At 41.8% G+C, this 25,085-nt stretch overlaps 1 protein-coding gene across 3 annotated transcripts in view; it reads left to right on the top strand.

Moving 5' to 3' along the window:
* Positions 1–25,085, top strand: part of NHS (NHS actin remodeling regulator) — a 371,148-nt gene that overhangs the window by 343,645 nt on the left and 2,418 nt on the right. For 2 of the 3 annotated variants that reach the window (XM_056131256.1, XM_056131257.1), the window contains exons 4-7: positions 15,364–15,556; positions 18,516–18,647; positions 19,542–22,520; positions 22,965–23,091. In XM_056131256.1, the coding sequence (XP_055987231.1) occupies positions 15,364–15,556; positions 18,516–18,647; positions 19,542–22,520; positions 22,965–23,091 (3,431 nt within the window). Of the gene's footprint in view, positions 1–14,171; positions 14,245–15,363; positions 15,557–18,515; positions 18,648–19,541; positions 22,521–22,964; positions 23,092–25,085 lie in introns of those variants that run through there. The other variant, XM_056131259.1, reaches the window with a different exon arrangement.

Here is a 25,085-nt window from a genome sequence, read left to right as displayed (position 1 = left end):
GGTGAGAAGATACAAAGTATTTGACCCTTTGGCCCTCAGCATGGCAGATTCCTAGATCATTCCTGGGGTCTTCTAAAATTTGCTGTGTAAAGTTAAGAAATTCTGGGGTTTTTTTTTTTTTTTTGCTTTTTGGGTCACACCCGGCAATGCACAGGGGTTACTCCTGGCTCATGCACTCAGAAATTACTCCTGGCGGTGCTCAGGGGACTATATGGGATGCTGGGAATTGAACCTGGGTTGGCCGCGTGCAAGGCAAACGCCCCACCTGCAGTGCTATTGCTCCAGCCCCAAGAAATTCTGAACTAAGTACTTCTACTTGAAGTGCGGCACACATTTGTGGTGTTCAGCTTCGTCCCTGCTGAATGGATTACTGCTTGAGCTGAAATATCTCCTATTGCTGCAATTAGCCTGTAATATGTCCACGTGGACTCTTGAAGTCACTACTTACATTATGTCTACATAGTTAGGCTCAGAAGCTATCCTACATTATAATGTCTACATAGATAGGCTCAGAAACAACCCTTCCTCAAAGATACTGAAACACACCAGTTCTCTCACTAAGTGACCATGTCCAAGCAGAGGTAGAGTGTTGGGTGGTGTCTACTGAATAAAGACACGCGACATGAGATGGGACCTGATGGCAAATGCACCAGATGAACACTGAGGCCTAACTCCTTATCATCAGGGATCTTTAGACAACTTATTCCAACATATTATCTTCACAGTTACACATTCTTCATGAGGCTTGGTTTTTCAAAAATAGCCAGGAAACAGTGTTTCTCATTTGTTAGCCTAATAATGGTTTTCACATTTTTCACACTGTGAATTTCAGGAATTTGAAAGCAAAGGACTGACAAATCATAATTTTCTTCTCACCAAGTTTTAGGGGGATATTCCAACACCTTATTGAGAAGTAACAGAGGAAATCACACAAACTAGGACCCAAACCTTCTTGGTCATAGTCCAGCACTATCAATAATGCCCATGTTTACTTTGGAATTTTCTAGCAGCAGCAAAAATATAGGTTATAATGAGAAAGCAGCCTCTGAGAAAAACTAAACTAGCTTTGTTTGTTCTGGGGCCACACCTGGCCATGCTCAGCATTTACTCCTGGCTCTGCGCTCAGGGATAACTCCTGGCAACGCTCATGGGACCAATATGGGGTGCCAGGGTTCCAACCCAGGTCAGATTCATGCAAGGCAAGCACCTCACCTGCTCTACTATCTCTCTAGCCCCCAAGCTAAACTAGCTTGCAGAATAATTGGGAGGCTGATAACGGAGTCCTGAGCTAAGAGAAAGTGTTATAGACTAACGCTGATAAGACACATATTTCAATACTCTTTAATCTGTCTTGAAATAATGACTTTCTCTCTGTTTCCCTTTCTCTCCATCTGCAGCTCTCTTCTCTTATCCAGGCTTTCCCTCTTTCACTTTTGTCATAGGTCATTAGAGATCTTTTAATATTCTGTTGACTTACATGAGTAGGGCCTAAGAAAAACTGACCAGGCCTATAAGAGATTTACATACCACAGTGTTCTAGTCAGATCTAGTTCACGTCTATAAAATGAACTTAGAGTTTTGCAGCTCTCTCAGAAGTAGTCCATTGTCTTATTACTTGTCTCGAATTTTTTCTTGTAGCCAAATTATGTGTATTGTTTCAGTTTAGATGTTTTACTATATCTCTCCTCATTGGTTTCTTCAGCCAGTTATGAGTCAATCCTTGGTCACTGTCACTCTCCTCCTGTTGTTCATCGATTTGCTTGAGCGGACCCAGTAACATTGTGAGACTTACTACTGTGTTTAGCATATCGAATACGTCACAGGTAGCTTGCCAGGCTTTGCCGTGTGGATGAGATACCCTCGGTAGCTTGCTGGGCTCTCCGAGAGGGGCGGAGGAATTGAAGGTGGAGGAATTGAACTCGGGTCGGCCAGGTCCGCCTCATGCAAGGCAAACGCCCAACCTGCTGTGCGGTTGCTCCAGCCCATGAGTCAATCCTTGGTATGAGAATCTTTGACATACAAACTCTTCCCTTATCCTATATCTTCAGTTCCTCCACTCTGCATAAATACAGAAATACAGATCCTTAGCCTGGCTCCCTAAGCCTGGCTCTGCAATCTGGTCCTGAATTATCTTTCCAGATGACTTTGTAACAAATCCTTTGCACAGGCCCTAGATCTTAGCCAAAGTACACATGCGTCTCTAGAGAATATTCTGCACTCTTGAATTAATAGCTCCATGTGAAATGCCTTCTCACTAATCCCTTCATTTTGGAAAGTAGCAAGAACGCACCTACTATTACCATTTTTATAAAGTACTGAAAGGATACAAAAAAAATAAGACATAATCACAGCCACACAGAGTACACAGATATAGGAGGAATTATATGGTACTCAATATAAAGGTGTGAATTCAAAACTGTTGTGTGGTATTTAGAGTTAGGTAGCTGATAGGATTAAATTTCATGAGAAAGGTAGCATTTGGAAATGCTCTGAAGGATAGCGTAGAATTTTGATATGAACACTCGGAAGAAAGGGGTCGCATTCTGAGGAAATCACAAGATCAAGCACATAGAGGCAGGAGAAATGGAATGTGTTTACATGAATGCAAATACTTTATTTGGCTGTAATGTTTCAGTAGGGCCTATTTTGAAGAAACTTGAATGGCAGAGCAAAAAGTTGGGATGTATTCTGTAGGCATAAGAAATTACTGAAGGATTCTAGCACAAAAAAAATGACATGATCAGAATAAGTAATGCTTGATGATGACACCAGGTGGTGCATGCATAGGATTAATTGACTCAATTTCTAGAGGTTCCTTCTGAGTAGAGTAGGAGAGAGGAATCTGACATTAGTGTCAGGTATAAGATTGCAGGGGGAGTGATGCCTACCAAGTTCCACATTTAGCTCACCTGTTTGGTCTTTGCAGAAGCAGATAGATTTCAGAGAGTAGTTTGGGACTTCAATAGTAGCTGTTGTCCCAATGGGGTATTTTTCTTGGAGCAAATTATCATAGCATGCAGCATATGGGATGACACAGTTATTGATTCTAGCACAAATACTTTCCCCTCCACAGTCATTTTCCAGGGTCACCAGAAGCACTTTCTTCCTGAGACTATGTCAGCTCTCCTTGCTCTTTCTCATAAGCTGCAGAGTTCACTATTATCTTGATACCTCACAGCCTGACTGAACAGAGGAACTGAAATAGCAAGTACTTAGATGCCCCTGACATAAATGTGGAGGGTGGGAAGGCTGGTGCCACCTATCTTACCAGTTGGGGTTCAGTCAGGAAAGCAGAAAACACCAGTTCTTTAGAAAGAGAGCCTTTAATAGATGAAAGTTCTTACGAGACTGACATGGCAAATGGGAAACTGTGGAGACAGTGACTACAGAAAGCAGCTAACATTGCCAGGGCGGAACCTAACAGCTGGTGAGGAAGACACTCTGCCAAGTCCTGGGATCACAGAGCAGAATATGGAAGAAGATGTTCGGAGCTGAGAGACTCTAACACAAGTGCTAATGAAAGCAATAGTCAGTGAGTCTGGCTTCTATTAAAATTCTGATAAAGAAGGAAAATTCCTTGTTGCATATTTTAGGTTTAGAATTCCTTGCTTTTTTTAAATCCAAGTCTGGCTGTGGGACAGCCAATGAAACTATTTTTCTATACACAACATTAAAGAACAGTCTCAGGTTTACATTAACCTGTCTGAGACATTCTCACTGTTCAGAATATAAGCAAACAATGTAATACTGCTCACCAGAGAAAGGAAAGAATTGCAGATACACACAACAACATGGATGATCTTAAAGACATTATGCTGAGTGAAAGAAGCCAGTCACCAAAGGTAGGATTCCAAAAAAGTCATTCCAGGTTACATTTTTGGAAAGACAAACCAAAAAGAGGTAGAGGACAGAATAGCAGTGACCAGGAGCTGGATGGAGGTGGAGATAGTGAGTGGGAAGTGCTGTGGCTATGGTAGGACAGCAAGAAGGACTTTGGGATGGTAATGGAAATTTTCTGCGTCCTGACTTTGGTAGGGTTACCTGCATGTGCTGGTAGGGCTAGAGCAATAACACAGCGGTAGGGCGTTTGCCTTGCACGCAGCCAACATGGCCGACCCGAGTTCGATTCCTCCGCCCCTCTCGGAGAGTCCCGCAAGCTACCGAGAGTATCTCGCCCGCACGGCAGAGCCTGGCAAGCTCCCCGTGACGTATTCCATATGCCAAACACAGTAACAACAAAGTCTCCAATGGAGACATTACTGGGCCCGCTCGAGCAAATCGATGAACAACGGGAGGGCCTTTACCTTACCTTACTTACCTTTACCTGCATGTGATAATATTTACAAAGGGATTTTTTTAAATAAAGAGAGCGTCAATTGAAAAATGAAAAGAAGGAAAAAAGAAAGGCAGAATGTACATGGCTTATGCATGAATAATATTTTACCCTTTAAAATGTGCTGCAAAAGAAGTGTGCTGTGATAAGGTGCGTGAGTCAGTAGAGTGTGACTGTACTAAGCTTCTGAGCTTTTTAACTTTTATTTATTTATTTTCCTTTTGCGTGTGTGGGAGGTTGTTCATTTTTTATGTTTTTTTTATTTTGGGGGTCATGCCCAGTGATGCTCAGGGGTCACTCCTGGCTCTGCTCTCAGGAATTGTTCCTGGAGGGGCTCAGAGGGTCATATACCATACAGGATGATGGGATCAAACCAGGTAGGACACATACAAGCCTGTCTCTCACAGCCCAGTATGAATCTATTTCTTTGTTTTATTTTGGTTTTGGTCACACCTGATGATGCGCAGAGGTTACTCCTGGCTCTGCACATTTTGCCACATGGGGCCTGAGTTTCAAGGCTGACTTGAAAGGACAGGGATATGCAGGGAGCACATGGAAGCCCCCAGCCAAGGCTAGTACAGGAGGGAGGAGGGAGAAAGGAGGAATCATCACCTGCTAGGGCTCCTGCTGCCAGCATCAGGACTTGGGTGAGGGCATCTGTCTGTTGCAGCAGTTCAGAGCCTCCTTTGCTGCACTTCAAAGCCTGCCTGCCTTTCCCCACTCATGTCTTTCATCTGGTGCTAGCAACCTTTGAAGATTGACAAACTGACTGGCCTTTGGCAATGACCCCACTAATTGGCAGTGCTGGCCACAGGGATGAATAAGCTTCTCATTGGCTTCAACATCATAGTGATCATGGGGCCAGAAGGGCTTTCCTTGTGTTCTTCTTGACAGTCCTGAGTAACGCCTGTGCAGAGACAACTGAGCAGCAGCTGAAAGGGGTCTCCATCCAAGCCTCCCTGGCACTCTCTTCCACCCGCAGGGGAACTTCTTTAACCATGCTCGCTTTGATATACAGTTGTGTTATGCTCTGCACATTTCAAACGCCTCCTGTTCATTAAGAGAACACAATTAAACAAAGTGCTGCAGAGTTTTAAAATACCTAACGTTGTTTTCCATTCCATCGCCTTACAAAATTTCATTTAGGCACAGGAGAACTTCCTTGAGGTTACATATTCTCTTGCACTTTGCATTTTGGGGAGAAAGCACACCATCACCAAGGTCATTCAAACCCTGCTCCCAAGGGGCATATTTCATACACAAGACATCTCTCTCCCAGCAGGGTGGAACACAATGTGAACATGCCACGCAGTGTCGTTCCTGGCTTCTTTCTCTCTGTTTCTCTGAGGGCGCTGTTGCATGTAGCGAGTGAGTTGTTGTTTGTTGCCGTGTAGTAGTCTACTATATGAACATAGAAACCCACAGTTGCCTCAGCCTTAGTAGATACTTGAGTTGCTTCTAGTGGTGGGATTTTTTGGGGGGGTGACACCTGGCGATGCACAGGGGTTTACTCCTGGCTCTGCACTCCGGAATTATCCCTGGCGGTGCTTGGGGGACCATATGAGATGCTGGGAACTGAACCCGGGTTGGCCGCATGCAAGGCAAACACCCCACCAGCTGTGCTATTGCTCCAGCCCCGGGATTTATTTTTTAACTTTTACCAATAATGTTGCTGTCAGTGTTCTTATGCAAGCTTTTGGGGGGACATATTTGTTTTCCTTACATCTGTATACCTAACAGGTAAATTAATGAGTAGACAGAGGTTTAAGTTTATTAGTTAATGCCAATTTCCAAAGCTACTACAGCATTCTGCATTCCCACCAGCCAGTTATGAAAATTCAAGTTGCTTCACATCTGTGCAACACATTATTATTTATCTTTGTAATTTTAGCCCCTCTGGTGTATAGTACAACATCAGGGTTTCCATTTGAATTTTTCTTGATCAGAAATGATGTTGAGCACCCTTGTACATGCTATTCATCTTTTGGAAATGGAGGTGATGGCACTGTCAGGTGAGAAAGGTAATGGTAACTTGGAAAAATAGGTGCATCATGATAAGGCTGTTATTTTTTGAAGTTTTACACTAGTCCGTTTTGTAAATTAAAACTTGGAAAAGACTCTAATGCCCTTCAACAAGTGACTGGTTAAACAAACTGTGATCACCATACCAAAATATACTAATGATCAGCAATAAAAAGAGTGAACTATTGTTTTACACACATACTATATTATAGTCTGGAATACTTAAGCATTTGTGGGTTTTAAATGATATTAAGGTGGTTAGAAGAGAAATCTAGAGAGCATCTATTCCCAAAGATCTCCCTCTTAGCTTGCAACTGTTTTCCAGAGTTCTTCTCCAGAGATGTATTGCTTTGGGTTTATCACGGATGTTCTCTGCATGTTGATGTTGAGTGCATCTGTGGGCTTGCTTCTAGTCTCCCTGCGGATTGGGGGAGGAGTGTGAGGAATTTGAAAAGTTGCAGGGCTACAGTAAGGCCCTGGAAGGACCTTGACCACCTGGGAGAGAGTAATGACAAAGATTATGTAGGAAAACAAAAATGCCTAGGACAAAGAAATCATAGGTGATCCTAAAATGTTTACTTCCCTCATCACTTGGTTTACCCACAGTTGTTCATTTTAGTAATTGTTGATGTTAAGGAGGGAAGAAAGGGAGAAACACAGTATGTTTTCTGAGAGGGGTGTTTTTTTTTTTTTTTGAGCCACACCCAGCACCTCTTAGCTGAGGAATCACTCATCAAATAAAGTATGGATTTACGTGTTTGTTTGTTTGTTTGTTTACTTATTTATTTTGGTTTGGAGTCCACACTCTGCAGTGTTTCGGGCTTACTTCTGGCTCTGCACTCAGCGATCACTCCTGACAGGGCACAGGGGACTATATGAGATTGTCAGGGTGGGATGCATGCAAGGCAAGTGCCCTACCCACTATACTATCTCTCTAGCCTGAACCCAGTAAATGAAGTGATTATATATATTTGGAAGGTAAGAGCAGAATGCTAGTCAGTGGGAGACTTTAATACAGTCTCATGAGATTTCAACTGGTATGGAATTGTAACAGCAAGAAAAGAAAACACTGCCAGAGTCTTTCCAGCCTTCCAGAAAGATCACAGCACTTCATACTTCCTTGCAACATATACACACACTCCAGAGAAGGAAAATATGAGGCAGACAAGGTCTCCATCTCACAGGCAGGCATTAATATGTGCAGAAACTCGGGGATTTGAGCTAAAGACAAAAAAGCCCCACAGAAGAATGAGAATAATATTCCAGATGACCTCACTAGGAACTCAGTGTGGCTTGCAATGGATGTCTTCCCTCTAAGGTTTAATTCCTGTATTCAAATATACCACAACATCCACTCTCTAGTAAATATTTCTCATGTTTAAGACAGCATGATAGTAATAAATCAGCTCTGAAAGTTGACTGCTATAAATGCCATGTGGTATCAGTTAGATCACAAACCAAAGCCAATTTTTCAAAACATTTCCCACTGGAATACCCACAACGCTTTAACAGATGTCTTCTGGAAAGTTTTGAAGCGAAATAAGCCCCTATCAGCATATAAAATGTAACTGAAAAGAAAGTAAAATATGGAGTGGAAGGATTATTTTTTTTCTTTTGGCAGTAAGAGAAAGATTATAAAAAATTGTGATATCTTTGGAGAAATGTTTGTTCATTGAGACAAAAGTGAAAACAATAACCTTACACACACATACACACACACACATGAACACACATCAAAAAGATTGGGTGTTGAGAATTATTCCTTCATTACTTACCAAAGAAATGTCTTTGACTGTTCCTGAGTATAATGTCTACTATTTCTTGCTCTGAAGACTTGTCATAAGTAGAATTCTAGCTTTTGTTAGATCAGTTTCATGGGAAGCTTTAGATAGGATTTGAGGATATGACTGATGGCACCAACGGGGACAGAAATAGGGTGGAAACATCAAAGAAACATCTTTTGTCAGAGGCAAGATGGTCATGGCCAGTGGTGACTGATTCTACAATGAAGCAGCTTGTCTGTCTGATGCCTCTTAGAGTTGGTGGTAGAAGAGTCAGAATAGAAGTCTATAAATGGAACAATAAATTCCTGTCCTCTCCCTCTCTATCCTTCAACATTTTTATTATGAGGAATTTCAAGAGTACAAGTTAAAAGAATTGTACAATGAACATGCATAAATTCAGGGGGCGAAATAACCATTTATCTAATAATCTGTGTCAATTGAAGCTAATTTTCACCCTCATCTAAGTAAGTGCTTTGAATGAATGAAATGGAAAGAATGAATGAACGATGTTATCTTCTGGCATGCTTGAATAATTCTGGGGAAGCCAAAGTTGTTCATTGTTCCCCCATGTGAACCACTAATTTCAAAGGCAGAAGTTCTTATGCATCTGCTTCTTTCGTCTAATATTTTGGATGCTTCTTGCTCATGCTCTTTTGTCTCCTGCCTGCCTACTTACTTTGATTTTGTGCTGAAAAAAAATTATGTGGAAATAATTTGATATTCTTTAGAGAGGATTTTTGTTTGCTTATTCCAGGCACACGGGGGTGCTAACAGTACAACAAATATTTATTAAGCATTACCGAGGCAGTAGGAATACAATTATGAACAAGAAATGGTTCCTACTCATACAAACCTTACTCTGAATAAGCAACAGAGATTTTTTTAAATAGCGCCTTGAAAGAATAATTGTGTTCATGCAAGTTTGATCAGCATGCAGCTTTTCCTAACCTAATCCATCTACACCCATTCAAGAGAGACATGCTGGGCCAAGCAGAGATGTCCCGCAGTAGTGATTCTCTTGCCATTTCACGTCTTCTATAATTTAGGGGGAAACTCTATAAACTAATTATTGTATTCATCATATTAAAGTCAAAAATCCATCACAATTTTACTTCCTTTGACCAAACACCTATAAGAGGATGTTACAGTGTTTTAGAACACTAAGCTAGAGCAGTTACTAATTCATGGGAGAAATAAAACACTGTTAATTGGAATAATGTCTGGATTGGGGTTGAATGTTGGGGTTGAATAATGTCTGAATTGATATTCAGCAGGGGTCAGCTACAGAGAAATAGACATACCAGCACATAAGAAAATAAGCATACATGAATTGCCCAAGGTTTAGAGTCATCTGGGCAGCCATCAGTGATCTCACAGGTTGGCCATTAATTCAATACCATATAGCTTGCTCCCCCTCAGTTAGGAAGCACATTCAAATTCAATGGGTGCATGAAGACCAGAGGTTGGAGTAGTTCACACTATCAATCAATAGGCATCCTCTAAAGTATAAAATCACGATAATTTCCTGTTTTTTAAAAAAAATTTTTATTAGTGAATCACCGTGGGGTACAGTTATAGACTTACAAACTTTCGTGCTTGCTTTTCAGTCATACAGTGATCGAGTACCCATCCCTCTACCAGTGCCCATTCTCCACCACCAATGATCCCAGTATCCCTCCCCCACCCTCACCCCACCCTGCCTTTGAGGCAGGGCATTCCCTGGATAATTTTCTGTTTTAATTTTGCCCATGCTACATTTTGTTTTGTTTTCTTTGGGGACCATACCAGGTGATGCTCAGGGCTTTCTCCTGGCTCTACACACAGGAATTACTCAGGAATTATGGGATGCCAGGAATCGAACCTAGATTGGCCGTGTGCAAGCCATTGTGCTATCTCTCCAGCCCCTGACTATGTTAAAAGACCATAAACTGTTTTCTACTATTCTTTCTTGGGAGCATATTTCTGGCCCTGTTGTCTATTCTTTTCTGGGTGCATTTTTGCTTGTCCATCATATTCTAAAAGACCTAAGCTCTTTTACCATGAGGACTATCCCAACTTTGGAATATTTCTGATAGGAGGACAATTTCCGACAGAATACTAGAAATTTAAAATGCTTAAAAGACAGAGCATCTGCAGGGACTGAATGCTTGCATCTAGGTGGGGGAAATCAAAGAACACAGTCTTACACTCAAGCTCAAGAATATCTGTCTTAAAAGAAGAAAACTGCCTGCCATAGAGGCAGGCTGGTGGGGGTGGCAGCAGGTAGGAAACGGACATTGGTGGTGGGAAGTGTGCACTAGTGAAGGGATGGTGTTGGAACATTGTATGACTACAACCCAACATGAATAGCTTTGTAATTGTGCATTTCATGGTGATTCAATTAAAAAAATGAAGAATATCTGCTCAGCCCTCACAAACAGGAAGGTGGAGCTGCTATCCAAATAGGAAAGAAGCCAATTAAGAAGAAACGTTCAGTGGTGTTAACCCATGAGACCTTGGCTTATAATAACTCAAACTGAACCATCTGAGCTGGCTCTCTGCACTTGCCTACGCTTGTCCTTCATCCTTCCCAGGTGTTAGCTTACACTTATTTAATGGAATAGGAGGGAGGTTCTCAAACAAATGAAAAAGAAACATCCCTTAGAACAAACTTAAGAGATTTCAGATAAACTAACAAGCTTAATTTATTAATATCGATATCAATGATATGTTTTCTGTCCTGCAGTTCCCTGCTGTCATTTTCTGAAATCCTTTCAGGAGACACCCAAACCTTTGGTTGGTTTCTGGAAAGAATTTTTTTTTGTTTGGTGGGGGTGGGGTGAGGGTGGTGAGGACACACCCAATTATATAGGAGTTACTCTAGGCTCTGCAATCAGGAATCACTCCTTGCAGTGTGCTTGGGGATCTCTATGGGATGTTGAGAATTGAACCCGATTGGACCCGTGCAAGGCAAGTGCCCTACCCCCTGTACTAACTCTCAGGTCCTGAAGAGACTTCTTTTTGTAGGTTTTGTTTGACTTTATGTGAGTTTTCTGTTGCACAGATCCCAGTATCTTACTTGAGGCCTGCACATAACTCCCTGTGACTGATTCCTATGAGAGCCAAGGCAGTGTAGCCACTTAGATGACCTCTGTCAAAATAACCATTTTCAATGAGCCAAGGAACATATAAAATCTTTACCATAAATAAGACCTATTTTATCAAAGTCCGTTGTACCTAAGGAGATGGCATTTGCTTTATTTAAATTTAAAAGAAACTCTGTTCATGAAAACTTAGAAACCTGGGGCTGACTCAATGCCTCTTTTGCAAACCACAACACCCAAAAGGAGAGAGAGAACAAAAGGGAATGCCCTGTCACAGAGGCGGGGTGGGATGGGGGGGATGGGGGGTGGGAGGGATACTAGGATCCGTGATGGTGGAAAATGGGCACTGGTGGAGGGATGGGTATTTGATCATTGTATAATTGAAACCCAAGCACAAAAATGTGTAAGTCTGTAACTGTACCTCATGGTGTTTCACTAATAAAAATTTAAAAAAAGAAACTTGGGGCTGGAGCAATAGCACAACAGGTAGGGCGTTTGCCCTATACACAGCCTACTCGGGTTCCATCCCCAGCATCCCCAAGCACCACCAGGAGTAAGTCCTGAGTGCATGAGCCAGGAGTAATCCCTGTGCATCGCTGGGTGTAACCCAAAAAGCAAAAAAAAAAAAAAGAGCATACTTAGAACCCTGGGCCCTGGGGATGTGGCTCAGTGGTACAGCGCCTACTTTACAGCTGCGAGATGCAGGTTCCATCCCTCGCACCACCCCCACATCACTGACTGTGATCCCAGAGGCACTGCTTGTTGGGTCCTGTGCTACAACTGTTTCATCTCCTGTGCGCAGTACCCAAGTGCACAACTCTCAGACATTGCAACAACAACCATGGAGAGATAAGGAGAAAGCAATTTATAAACAGAGACTTAAGCCTATGGCATCCACTGCCCTCCCCGAAACACGTCTGCCATAAATTTAAGAATAACTTGACTCAGCATATCAATACCGAGCCTCTCATAGAACCAAGCTCTGCTTGTAGTTCCTTCTGATTTTTGTTATTTGCGCTACGATGGTAAGTACCCTCAGATTCTATGACGTCAACTTCCTCCTGAAGTCTTGAACATGAATTCAACTTTAAGTGTCCTGTCACAGAGATGGTGTAATTCAAGTGCACAAATCATTTGTGAACTCTTAACCAAAAAGGGAAGCATTTTGCTGGTATCATGGGAGACTGAGGGTGGGTAATTAAAATATGCCTCATGACCTCTAGGAATTCATAACCTAAAGGATGAAAAAACACATTTATGGCGGTAATTCATGATATATTCAAGCGATGCTATATAGAAAGGGCTAAAAGAGAGCCCTGCTTCATTCTAAGGCTTGGCACTGTTTAGAGTTTAAGTTTCAGTGTCCTTCGTAGAGAACACAAAGGGATTCTGACTCTCATATTACTTTTCAGACACGACTGGCTACATAATTTGTGGGACCCAGTGCAGAATGAAAATTCAGAGTCCCCTACTCAGACTAAGAATTTCAAAACAATGACAGCATTAAACCACATATGAAGTTCTTTGGAGTGGGGGAACTTGTGTGTCTGCACAGGGCATACACCCTCCAAACTGACACTGTCTTCAAATATAATCTATGAATATGAAGAAGAGGTGAATTTTGAGACATTCAGAAGAAGAAATTATATATAGAAAATTTCCTTCCAAGTCCTCGACTGGAAAATAAAACCACTGTAAAGACAAATTAGAAAATGGGATTGGGGGTGTATAAGATAGAAATGTTACAGTGTATATTGACAGTTTCACAGATTATTTCATGGCTAAGAGGTAAGTATAATACTTGAGCAATTGTAAGGGTAGTAGCTGACATTAATGTATAGAGTGTACCGCGTGCCAGAATTTTTCTCTTAGGTATAGTTACACATTTAACCCTTAAAATAGCCTTGATGGGTATATACTATTATTTCCCTATTTTACTGAACTCAGTCAAGCTCCAGACTAGACTGTGCTCTCCACCACTACTTGTGCTGCCTCTCATATAATAAAAATGCTATGGAACCAAGAACAAGGAAGGAACAAAGGGGTTGGCTCAGTGTTTTCATTTAGATTTAGCTAAAGCAGAGTGTACTGTGTGTAATGAGCATGCCGTTAATGTTTTCTTTTTTTTTCTTTTGCATTTCATGTTTATAGTTTAACAGCACCCGTTCGCCCTCTCCCACTGAGTGTTGCCACATGACCCCATGGAGTCGAAAGGTACTGGCTCTGAGAACACACCTTCAAGGCACTGTCCCACTCTCCAGACACTTGCACTTTCTTCTAACTACACTTTCTACTTTCCTCTAACTTTATGCAAACTCTTGCTTCAAACTAACAGGCCTTCTTTTCAATCCGTTTCGAGAGTGCTACTTTCCTCTCCTGAATGAAGTCAAATATGATTCAGACAGCCATTCTATTGGCGGTTTTCCCGTCTATGTCTCTCCCACACTAAGCTGCAAATAAGGCTCTGTTCAAGACGCCGCTCCTGAACTTTGTAGTTCGGAAGAAAGAAATTCCGAATTGCCCTATATTCATCAGAACTGTAAAGGTTCGGCTTCTCAAATTGAAAAAGAGAGAAAGACAGAGAGTGACAGAGAGATCAGGACAAAAGGATTGTTGAACAGCCAACCATCCCTATGCCATGAAATAAAAACTACTTTTGGCTGCTGGTCGAGTTTGTAGTCAGGTGACTACCCTGTCTTTGTTCTCGAGTCCATTGTTATTCAAGGAAGGAATAGCCTATAAACTGGCCTTCTGGTGGTGGGGGTTTCCAGCCAGCTCTTGCTACCTCTCCCTCTCTTTCTGTCTCTCTTTTTGCATGCGCCAAACTTTTTTTTCCCTCTTGGAAGTTACCTAGGAAACAAAGTCTTTTGTGCTCCAACTTGATTTGAGCTTCAGCTTCACTGGGAATCTGCACAAAAGCTGAAGAGAGAAAGAAGTTTGCGATGCGATGTTTGAGAACACAATTTTCTCAAAGGGGGCAATGTTGGGTGTGTTGGGGCCCTTTGTGGATGCTGCTGAAAAGGTAAGCAAATGCTGGGGGTTAGTTGAAACCACTGGCTCTGGAATCTTCTCTTTAAGGAGTGTGGAGAACAGTTCATTTGACAATATATGAAGTCCTCTGAGTCACCAGGGCCTGATGCTTCCACACATGAAGAGGACAAAAAGAATCTTAACTGATTCTGACTTTAGGAAAGAATATTATTGACACCTAACTTGAAAAAGATGGAACGAATGTTTATTTGTACTTGTCCTCCTCAAATTGCATAAAGAAATTAAACTAGGTTCAATAGTATAATCTGGGTCTTTTAATAATGTGATTTAGAGACCCAACCTTAAAATGAAAATTGAGATAGTGCCTTTTTAATTATCTAAACTAGGAGCTCAACCTCTTAAGTGGAAGTTAGATCATATTAATCTCTATCAAAGGACAGCAGAATTTTCAGAGCTGAGCCAGAGGAAAGAACTTTTATTTTCCCAATCTGAAAAGGAACCCCACCTGACTCCTACTCCCCCCCCCAAGCCAAGAAGAATGGGCTTTTCTGGGTGCAGACAGAGGATGAGGAAGTGGCGTTTGCAAAATGGATCTCAAGCACCAGAGTCCTAGCACAAACCCTGGGTATTTGATTTGAATTTAGAGATTAGATTGGCTTGTCCTTCGGGTGTTGTGTTCTGGAAGTCTCTAGGCCTCCTGGCTCATTTGGGGGAAACATTTTTATCAGCATGTAAATTGTCTCCTTTTGACCCTAGGCTTCTAATGCTGTAGGAGGGGCTTCTAGTGGGAAATGATGGTGAGACAGATATTCAGAAAGTGGACTTACCTCACTGGATCAGAAATTCATTTTTCTTCACGTTGAAGTTTCAGGATTTCTGTCTACTGTGGCTGTTCTTTTAGTTTCATTCGACCTGAAAAGCATGTTGATTTAGCCCATCCCCCCACCTGTCCTCAAGTGCCTTTTGCTACTGCTTGACTATTGAAAGGATAACTTTTAATTGGTTGTACTTACTAACTCTTTCTAGGAACTTTTCCTGTGACCTACAAGCTTATTTCTGACCTGTCATTCTTCACTAACTTATGCAATTCCTTGTATATGAATTTATGTAGAAGACATGATAGACAAGTCTGATTTTACTTCACTTGCAGTCCCATCCCCCGGAGGATGAAGACACTGATGTCATGTTAGGGCAGAGGCCGAAGAACCCAGTACACAATATTCCCTCGACACTGGACAAGCAGACCAACTGGAGCAAAGCACTACCTCTCCCAACTCCAGAGGAGAAGATGAAACAGGATGCCCAAGTGATTTCTTCTTGCATCATTCCCATCAATGTCACTGGTATCATTCTCTTCTTTTCTTACCCGGTAGTGGGGTCAAAATATTCTTTATTTGATTAAATATATTCAGAATCTTTTCTACCGGGCAGACCTGTTGGAATAGCATTGGTAAACAAGCCAACCCAAGCTGTTTTCATCAGAATACACCCCGGAAGATGCTAGTTGTGTTTTTGTCAGGTTTTCAACATCGATTTGCATGTTTTCTGTTTGGCTGCTTGTTATGTAAATGATGGACAGTTTCTTTTGGGGGAGGGGGCGGGAAAGTCACCAAGTAGCAATTTGGACTGAGCAGACTGAAATAATGATGCAGGCCATGGCGATTAATCAAATAATGATGTGTGGCACTGCAAGAAAGAAATAACAAGCCCAAGTTTCTCAGACCGCAAGTAATGATCCTGTAGACCAATTCGACACTCTCTCTTTGCATTTTCTTTTCTGAAGAAGGTAGGCTAGTTTAAAAGATCATTTAGAGTTCTGCATTGATTTTTAGGAACTTTGACCTAAAATTATATGGAGGCATAAAAGACTGATTATACTCTGCATCCAGCAAACCTATCTTCTGCAAATGCTCTGCTTTTCCTCCCCGTCTATTGAGTTAGAAGTTTAGTGAGCCTTCCAGACTTTTCAAAAATTCATTGGCAGCAATTATGAATTCGCAAATTGGATATAGAAATCTCAGTTGTAAATAAACTATTATCAAATATTATAATTTTCAAAGGTAGAAATTAAGTGGTCTGTCCATTAGATTTCCTTTAAATACCTCTAATAGTTATATTTTGTTTGCATATTGAGAATTTCGAAATGGCGTTGTTATGACTGGTATCACCTGGTACCAAACGATTACAGATCGTAGGTTGCTCCAGTTGTATTGTGGACCGGGCCGTTATTAACCCCACTCAAACCTCTTTCATATAAAGTAGGGAACTAGTGATGAGCAGGTATCTGGGTCAGATATTATTTACTTCCTGAAAAAAAAGTCACAGTTAATCAGTAGGTTGTGAGCTAGAAAATAATTTTCCTGATAACTTATTCAGCTTGTGGAATAAATGATTTTAAAATTGTGCACTTATCTGATCTCTGTAATCTAAATAGTATGTATTAAGGGAGTTTAGCTGTCAAAATGGATCTTTTTGGCATTCTCTTAAACTTCAGTTCTGGGAACATCTGCCTATTAGCAACACCTGCTTCCTTCATGGCACTGTAAGTAAAATCTTGTTTTCAAATTTAGTTCTTTCAATTTGGGTCTCTTGATTTAGGAAAAGATAAGATCCTTTCAGGGAATTTCAAGAATTTTCAGATTCAAGTTCAGGTTCTTTGTTGGCTCTGTGAACTTCAGTGCAAAATGTATTAATTATACCCATATACCACAATGTGTGTCCAAATGCCATATATTATTGCTAGGATGAAGGATTTCGATTTTCAGTTGAAACTCAGATGGAAAATCACGTTGAAATAAATTGTCCAATAATTTTGATGCCATGTGTTCTCACAGACTGATTGTTCGGAGTTCTAGAAAATCTGCTGAGCAGAACTCCCTTTCATTTTATAACCGAACTGAGGTTTAACGTGCCATTATGCCCTTTAACAAAATCAGAAAAAATTATGAGGCAACCCGATTTCAAAACTTTCGAATTATGACTTTCGAAAGCTAAGCTCACGTTGAAAAATCCATGGTTTCTGCCTGTACCAGACAGGGCTTTGTGTTCCTCACTTCCTCTCTCATAGTTCTAATTTTGATAGGCCTTTATATATTGTCAATAATCTGATTATGGAGAGAAACACTAATAAACAGCATGATTTGCCCCTGTATTTACTAAAGCTAACAGACACGTGCTGTCAAGACTGAAATTCCAACTTTATTCACAGTTGGTAAAGAAGCTAAATCCACGTAAGAGCAGACCCAGGGATTGTCTTGTATTTTTTTTTATTTTCAAATATTTGAAATTCTATTTTTTTAAATTTTTATTAGTGAAACACCATGAGGTACAGTTGTAGACTTACAAATTTTTGTGCTTGGGTTTCAATTATACAATGATCAAATACCCATCTCTCCACCGGTGCCCATTTTCCACCACTATGGGTCCCAGTATCCCTCCCACCCCCCATCTCCCCCATCCCACCCTGCCTCTGTAGCAGGGCATTCCCTTTTGTTCTCTCTCTCCTTTTGAGTGTTGTGATTTGCAAAAGAGGCATTGACTGGCAGTCATGTTTGGTCTATAGTCTACTTTCAGCATGCTTCTCCCATCCTGGGAGGATCCTCCCAACACCCTTTATTTGGTGCTCCCTTCTCTATCTGAGCTCCCTTTTCCCTTAGCATGTATTTGCCTTGTATTTTTACATTATATTAATAATACACTGTGCTAAACTAGAAATGCAACCACTCTGCTTGCGAGAAGAAAGGAGACAGAGTTAAATGATGATTTAAAAGACAAATCTCTGGGCTGTTGTTTCCTTGCAGCGAGTATGTGTGTGTGTGTTTATGGGCTGGGCAAAGTGGATGGAAGGAGAGAAAAAAAACCCTAACAAAGATGCTTTTAATGAAGAAATGGATGAGGATGTTAGCTGAGTTGATTCAGGTTGACAGCCTGGTTAAGGCTATCAGCTTCAGAGAGCCCAGAAATAGACCAGTAAATCGTAGTAACTGAAGGTTGTAAGTCCTTAAGGAACCATTTCTGTGGGAGAGTGAACCTTTGATGTTATTTTTCTCTCCTCTTTCTTTGGATTTCCCTTCTTGTTACTTTTGGCAGTGTACGCTTTTGTGGAGAGCTGCATTTAGAAGTAAAGCTTAATGTACTGCAGCACAATTTAAATAAGGACTGAATAAGGGCTCTCTTATGTTTGCTCACAGGCTTATCCAAACTCTTCCTTTACTTCCAATCAATAAATATCACTGTGTTCCAACCAAACCAAATTGTGTTTGCCATTTCTAAAGGCTAATGAGACCTATTTGTGGGTTGCAGGAGTTGGTTTTGACAGAGAGGCCAGTATACGCTGCTCTCTTGTACATTCACAATCCGTACTACAGCGCAGACGGAAACTGCGGAGGAGGAAAACCATCTCGGGTATCCCCAGAAGAGTCCAACAAGAAATAGGTGTGGTATCAAAAAATATTTATAGTTAACTTTTTTGTCTGTTGGGTGCAGATTGTAAGATGAAATGAAAGGCAGCCTTTGGTGGGGTTCCTTAAAAATACTAAGCCTTGTTAGTGGTAGAGGTCTTAAAATGGTCTTTTCTGGTTTTTGTATTTAGCCAGCAAGGTAGTATTATATTTTAAATATCTGTTCTGGACTGTTAAAGTTTGACCTTACAGATTTGGGCATGTATTTTCAGGTTTTATGTCTGAAATGTATATTGTGCTACTTTTAAAGTTTCATTAAAGTAGAAATGATGAATAAGAATTAATAATGCTATGAAAGATTCTTTTAGAAAAGTGTATACATTTACCTGAAGATAATATTTCATGATACTACTTATTCCAAAAGTTACAATTAAGCATAGTCAATAAACTATTGAATACTGATAATATAATGTACTTGATGACATTTAAAAATGTTTATTGTTCACTGTATTTTTATCTCTTCCAATGTTGTTATTATTGTTGTTGTAACATCTCTTAAAGATTTACTATTTCTTATAGTAGAATCTATGATCTTTTTATGTTTGCATTACAAAATAACAATGAATAGTGAAGACAAAATGTACTTTTGGATTTTTAATTAAAAATAACTTATTGGGGGTGAAGTAAATTGATAACAAAGAAAGAGAATTTATAAAATATCTTAAAGGCATATCTTTTCTGAATAAATATACATCCATGCGCATAATGAGTATATGTAAAGACAGATTGCCAAGAGCATTTTAACTTTCTCATTTTATTTCCTGTAAGGAAAACCTTCAATATGCAAGCACCCACATTTGCAAACATCTCTCAGAATGTGTGTTAGTTTGCTGATGTATAAAATACCTCTGCTTTCCTTGTGCCCTAGATTCTGATGAATCACCAGTGGCGAGGGAAAGGAACGTGATTGTGCACACAAATCCAGACCCTTCCAACACTGTCAATAGGAGGTCTGGAACCAGGGACTCGGAGTGCCAAACTGAGGATATTCTGATTGCCGCTCCATCCAGAAGGAGAATCAGAGCACAAAGGGGTCAGAGCATTGCAGCTTCCCTTTCTCATTCGGCTGGCAACATTTCCGCATTGGCAGACAAAGGTGACACCATGTTTACAACTGCAGTGAACAGCCGCACAAGATCTCGGAGCCTTCCCCGGGAGGGCAACAGAGGTGGAGATGCTGAGCCCAAAGCTGGCACTAAGCCCTCAGCATATGAAGAGGGAGAGTCTTTTGTGGGTGACCGAGAAAGAAACCCGAATGAAGGCGGGGAGGCCACAAGCAGCCCAAGTACACAAGAACATCAGCCCGCTCTGAGCCTCGCCTGTTCACAGCATCTTCACAGCCCCCAGCACAAGTTAAATGAGAGAGGGAGGTCTCGTCTGTCCCGAATGGCTGCCGACTCTGGCAGCTGTGACATCTCTTCCAACTCAGACACCTTCGGGAGCCCCATTCACTGCATCTCCACAGCTGGCGTCCTCCTCAGCAGCCACATGGACCAGAAAGATGACCACCAGTCCTCCAGTGGTAACTGGAGCGGAAGCAGCTCCACATGCCCCTCGCAGACCTCAGAGACGATCCCTCCTGCAGCCTCTCCTCCCCTCACTGGCTCTTCACACTGTGACTCAGAGTTGTCACTGAACACAGCCCCCCATGCGAATGAGGATGCGAGTGTCTTTGTGTTGGAGCAGTACAATGACCACCTGGATAAAGTGAGAGGCCACCGGGCAAACTCATTTACCTCTACTGTGGCCGATCTGCTGGATGACCCCAACAATAGCAACACAAGCGACAGTGAGTGGAACTACCTACATCATCATCACGATGCCTCCTGCCGCCAGGATTTTAGTCCCGAACGTCCCAAGGCGGATAGCCTGGGCTGCCCGAGCTTCACAAGCATGGCCACTTATGACAGCTTTCTGGAGAAGTCCCCGTCAGACAAAGCAGACACTAGCTCTCACTTTTCAGTGGACACGGAAGGATACTACACTTCCATGCATTTTGACTGTGGTCTCAAAGGTAATAAGAGCTATGTCTGTCACTATGCAGCCCTGGGCCCAGAGAATGGCCAAGGAGTTGGGGTACCTTCTGGCCTTCCAGACTGTGCCTGGCAGGACTACTTAGACCATAGGAGGCAGGGGAGACCTAGCATTTCTTTCAGAAAACCAAAGGCAAAGCCAACCCCACCTAAACGCAGCTCATCGCTGAGGAAGTCTGATGGAAACGCAGATGTTTCTGAGAAGAAAGAACCAAAGATAGGCAGTGGCCAAATCCTGCCTCACAATTCCAGGGAAATGAAGCTGCCGCTTGATTTCTCCAGCACACCTTCTCTAATGGAGACTGCCAATCTTCCCTCCAAGCAGGAGTCTTCTTGGATGAACCAGAATGAACATGGTATCAAGGAACCTCAGTTGGATACTTCAGATATTCCACCATTCAAAGATGAAGGTGCTGAATCAACTCACTATGCAGACCTCTGGCTTTTAAATGACTTGAAAACAAATGATCCTTATAGATCGTTATCCAATTCAAGCACTGCTACGGGTACCACAGTTATTGAATGCATCAAATCTCCAGAGAGCTCTGAATCCCAAACATCCCAATCAGAATCAAGAGCCACGACCCCATCCCTTCCTTCTGTTGACAATGAGTTTAAACTGGCTTCACCAGAAAAGTTGGCTGGCTTGGCATCACCATCAAGTGGCTACTCAAGCCAGTCTGAAACACCCACATCTTCTTTTCCTACGGCTTTCTTCTCTGGCCCCTTGTCTCCTGGAGGTAGCAAAAGAAAACCAAAAGTCCCAGAAAGGAAATCCTCACTCCAGCAGCCTTCTCTGAAAGATGGAGCTTTAGCACTGAGTAAGGATCTTGAACTTCCAATAATACCTCCTACCCATCTTGACCTAAGTGCTCTTCATAATGTCTTGAATAAACCATTCCATCACCGTCACCCATTGCATGTTTTCAGTCACAGTAAGCAGAACACAGTAGGAGAAACACTAAGGTCGAATCCTCCTCCATCCCTTGCAATTACACCGACTGTCCTAAAATCTGTGAATCTTAGATCCATCAGTAAATCTGAAGAAGCGAAGCAAAAAGAAGGCAACAATCCAGATCTTGCCTATTTAGAGGAAAGTGCTCTCACAATGGCCACCCTGTCTCCAAGTAAGATTAGGCCACACGTGGCTAACAAATCATTATCACGTCAATATTCTACTGAAGACACCCTACTGTCCTTTTTAGATTCCTCTGCAATTGAGATGGGGCCAGATAAACTACAGTTAGAAAAGAAACGTATGTTTGACATGAAGAATCCTTGTGATCCAGAAACAGTAACTGTAGCTGGCAGCAATCTTCTAGATTCAAATGTCACAAAAGACCAGATCCATATGGAGAGCGAACCCGTTCCAGAAAACACAAGTAAAAATGGTGACATTCTCACAGAAGGATTTCAGAGGGTCTCTGTGGCCCGTCCAAATGATACTGATGGCAAGACACTACAATATGGAGCTGGCCTGGATGGAACCCGAGCACAGGCCCAGAAGGCACCCTCCGTAGATCAGGAGGAAGGTGCACAACCTGAGTCTGTGGATGTGTTCGCATCTCAATCAAATTCAGCATCAAGAGTCACAGACAAAGGCAATCAACTTAAGCAACAGCTTGGGATGAGCCGCCCCCATGACAAAGTGCCTGGGAATGTCAACTACAGAGCAGAGATATCAACTTTAAATTCATGCCCTGAAAAATATTCTGAGCAGGAAAATATCGCTTCAGGTATTTCAGCCAAAAGTGCCTCTGATTACAGCGGAACAGAGGAGACTCCAGGGAGTATGGATGAGGCGTCATTCAAAGGTCAGTGTTGTTACCTTTATTATAAGGGAAAGGTGTCTTATGACCCTAACTGAGGTGTGTCTTTCTCACGCTTCCTATAATAATCCTAGTATTAGTTTTTGTCCAATATTTCTTTTCACATACAAAGACAATTAAGATTAATCATGACAGGGGCCGGAGCGATAGCACACGGGGTAGGGCGTTTGCCTTGCACGCAGCCGACCCGAGTTCTATCCCTGGCATCCCATATGGTCCCCTGTGCACTACCAGGAGTAATTCCTGAGTGCAAAGCCAGGAGTAAACCCTGAGCATTGCTGGGTGTGACCCCCCCAAAAAAGGGGGAAAAAGATTAATCATGCCAGATAGTGTACTCATTTTTAAAATGGCAGTAAGGGAATTGTTGTGTGTTTATTCCCTAAGTTAGGCCAACTTCCTACTAAAGACGGTTTTGTGTTTTAATTTAAGAATCATCGCCAAGTGACGACTCTCTGATTTCACCGCTCAGTGAAGACTCTCAGGCTGAAGGAGAAGGCGTGTTCGTGTCTCCCAACAAACCTCGAACTACTGAGGATTTGTTCGCAGTCATTCACAGGTGAGGCAACAGTAGTAAAGGTTTTGCTTCTTATAGAATATCTCATCAAATTGCAATATGGGAACCTTTTCATTCTTATAGTATATTCAGCAAAAATGAAAGAAAATTTTGGAGTCAAATTGATAGACATGCATTTAATTAGGAACTGTAGCACTGTAGCACTGTCCTCCTGTTGTTCATCTATTTGCTCGAGCAAGCCCAATAATGTCTCCATTGTGAGACTTCTTGTTACTGTGTTTGGCATATCGAATACGTCACAGGTAGCTTGCTAGGCTCTGCCATGCGGGTATTATACTCTCGGTAGCTTGCCGGGCTCTCCAAGAGGGGCGGAGGAATTGAACCCGAGTCGGCAGGACCGGCCGCATGCAAGGCAAACGCCCTACCTCTGTGCGATTTTATATATTTAACAAGATCTCACTTGAGAGGTTTTTCATAAGAATTGCTGAGGGAAAGTGTTTTTCATTTTTTTGGGGGGGTGTGAATGTTGGGCCACACCTTGCCATAGTTCAAAAGCCACTCCTGGCTTTGTGCTCAAAATTGACCTCTGGTAGTACTCAGGCATGAATATGGGGTGCCAGGTATTGAATCTGGGTTAGCAGTGTACAAGCCAAACACCCTACCTACTGTGTTGTTGCTCAGGTCCCTTTAAGGGAACATTTTATTGTTGCATGAATGTTCGTTAGGCAGTCTGAGGCGCTGAGATAAGAATTCACAAGGAAATTAAATAATTCACAGAGGATCACAGACTCGCTCAGGTTTTGTGACAAAGAGCAGTCTTTTCAGCCTCCTTTTATTTGCTGGCTTATTATAATCACATCCAATGAAATTTAACAGTGTGCTAAAAATCACTAATGAAATTCAACAACATGGTACCAGACCGTGATCAATTAAAAGAAGAAAGACATAATCAGTCACAAGAGGAAAAACATGGTCAATTACATACGTCATGTCCTCCTCACACCTGAAAACATCATCAATTACATCACGACCTCATCACACCTGGGGTCTGTGATTAACTAGAAGAGGATGGTTTAAATCTAAAGTTTAGGTAGGTCTGAAATATGTGAGAAGGGGAAGCAGCTATTTTGTGCTGCAGGAATTTGCTGGCCACAGGGGTTAGTTTTGCCTTTTCCATATCAATCAGACTCTCAAGCTTATGCTCGCCCAATTAGTGCAATGTGGGGTCCTGGATCTGCTTCCTGCTTGCAGGGCAGCATCCAAGGACTCATCTTCATGATCTGGTTGGGCACCAACATTTTATTTCCACTGATATTGTCCTTTCATAAAGAAAGCGTACTGCTCTCAATTTTTTTAAAAAAATGAACCCATCAGAGAAACCGTCTGTATATGCCTGTGTCGTGCAATTTTCCACTCAGAAGGTGAAGAATCGTTTTTATTTTTCTTTGCCCCTATGTGTAGTAGAAGCACTGGCTAGAACCCCTCGTCTTACTTGATCCTCAACTGTAAGGCAAATCACTAAAGTATAGTGGAAGTTAAAGAGCCAAGGTCTTTGCTCTGAGAACCAAATGCCAATGCATGGAATTTGGTGAGAGATTATAGGGGGTGACACCACAAAGACCTGAAATCGAATCACAGTTTGCCAGGACTACCCAGTCTTCAGTTGGTTGAAACCTCTGTACCCATTCTCGTAAGGTGCATGGGAATCCTCTAACTCAATATTCAGTTTTGATTATAAAAAAACATTTTAGCAGCTAAACTGTCATAAATGTTAAAAGGCATACTACTAGTTTGAGATGTCCACCCTATTAGAATGCCATTGCTAGTATACAAAACATAATAACCACAGAGGTTTCCTCAAAGGAAAATCAAGCTAGTCTCTCACCACAAGGCTGATATTCTATCTGCCACCTGGACTTTTAGGTGAGAGCACACGTGGCCAATACTTACTGGTAAACTGAGTTACACTAATGACTGAATTTATGTTTATTGACCTACCAAAAAATAACATATAATAGGTGCTTAGACCTCTTGTA

The sequence above is a fragment of the Sorex fumeus genome, unplaced genomic scaffold, assembly GCF_029834395.1.
Source record: "Sorex fumeus unplaced genomic scaffold, SorFum_2.1 ptg000086l, whole genome shotgun sequence".
NCBI lineage: Eukaryota > Metazoa > Chordata > Mammalia > Eulipotyphla > Soricidae > Sorex > Sorex fumeus.
Note: the sequence above shows the minus strand (reverse complement) of the source record. Positions and strands in the feature narration are given on the sequence as shown.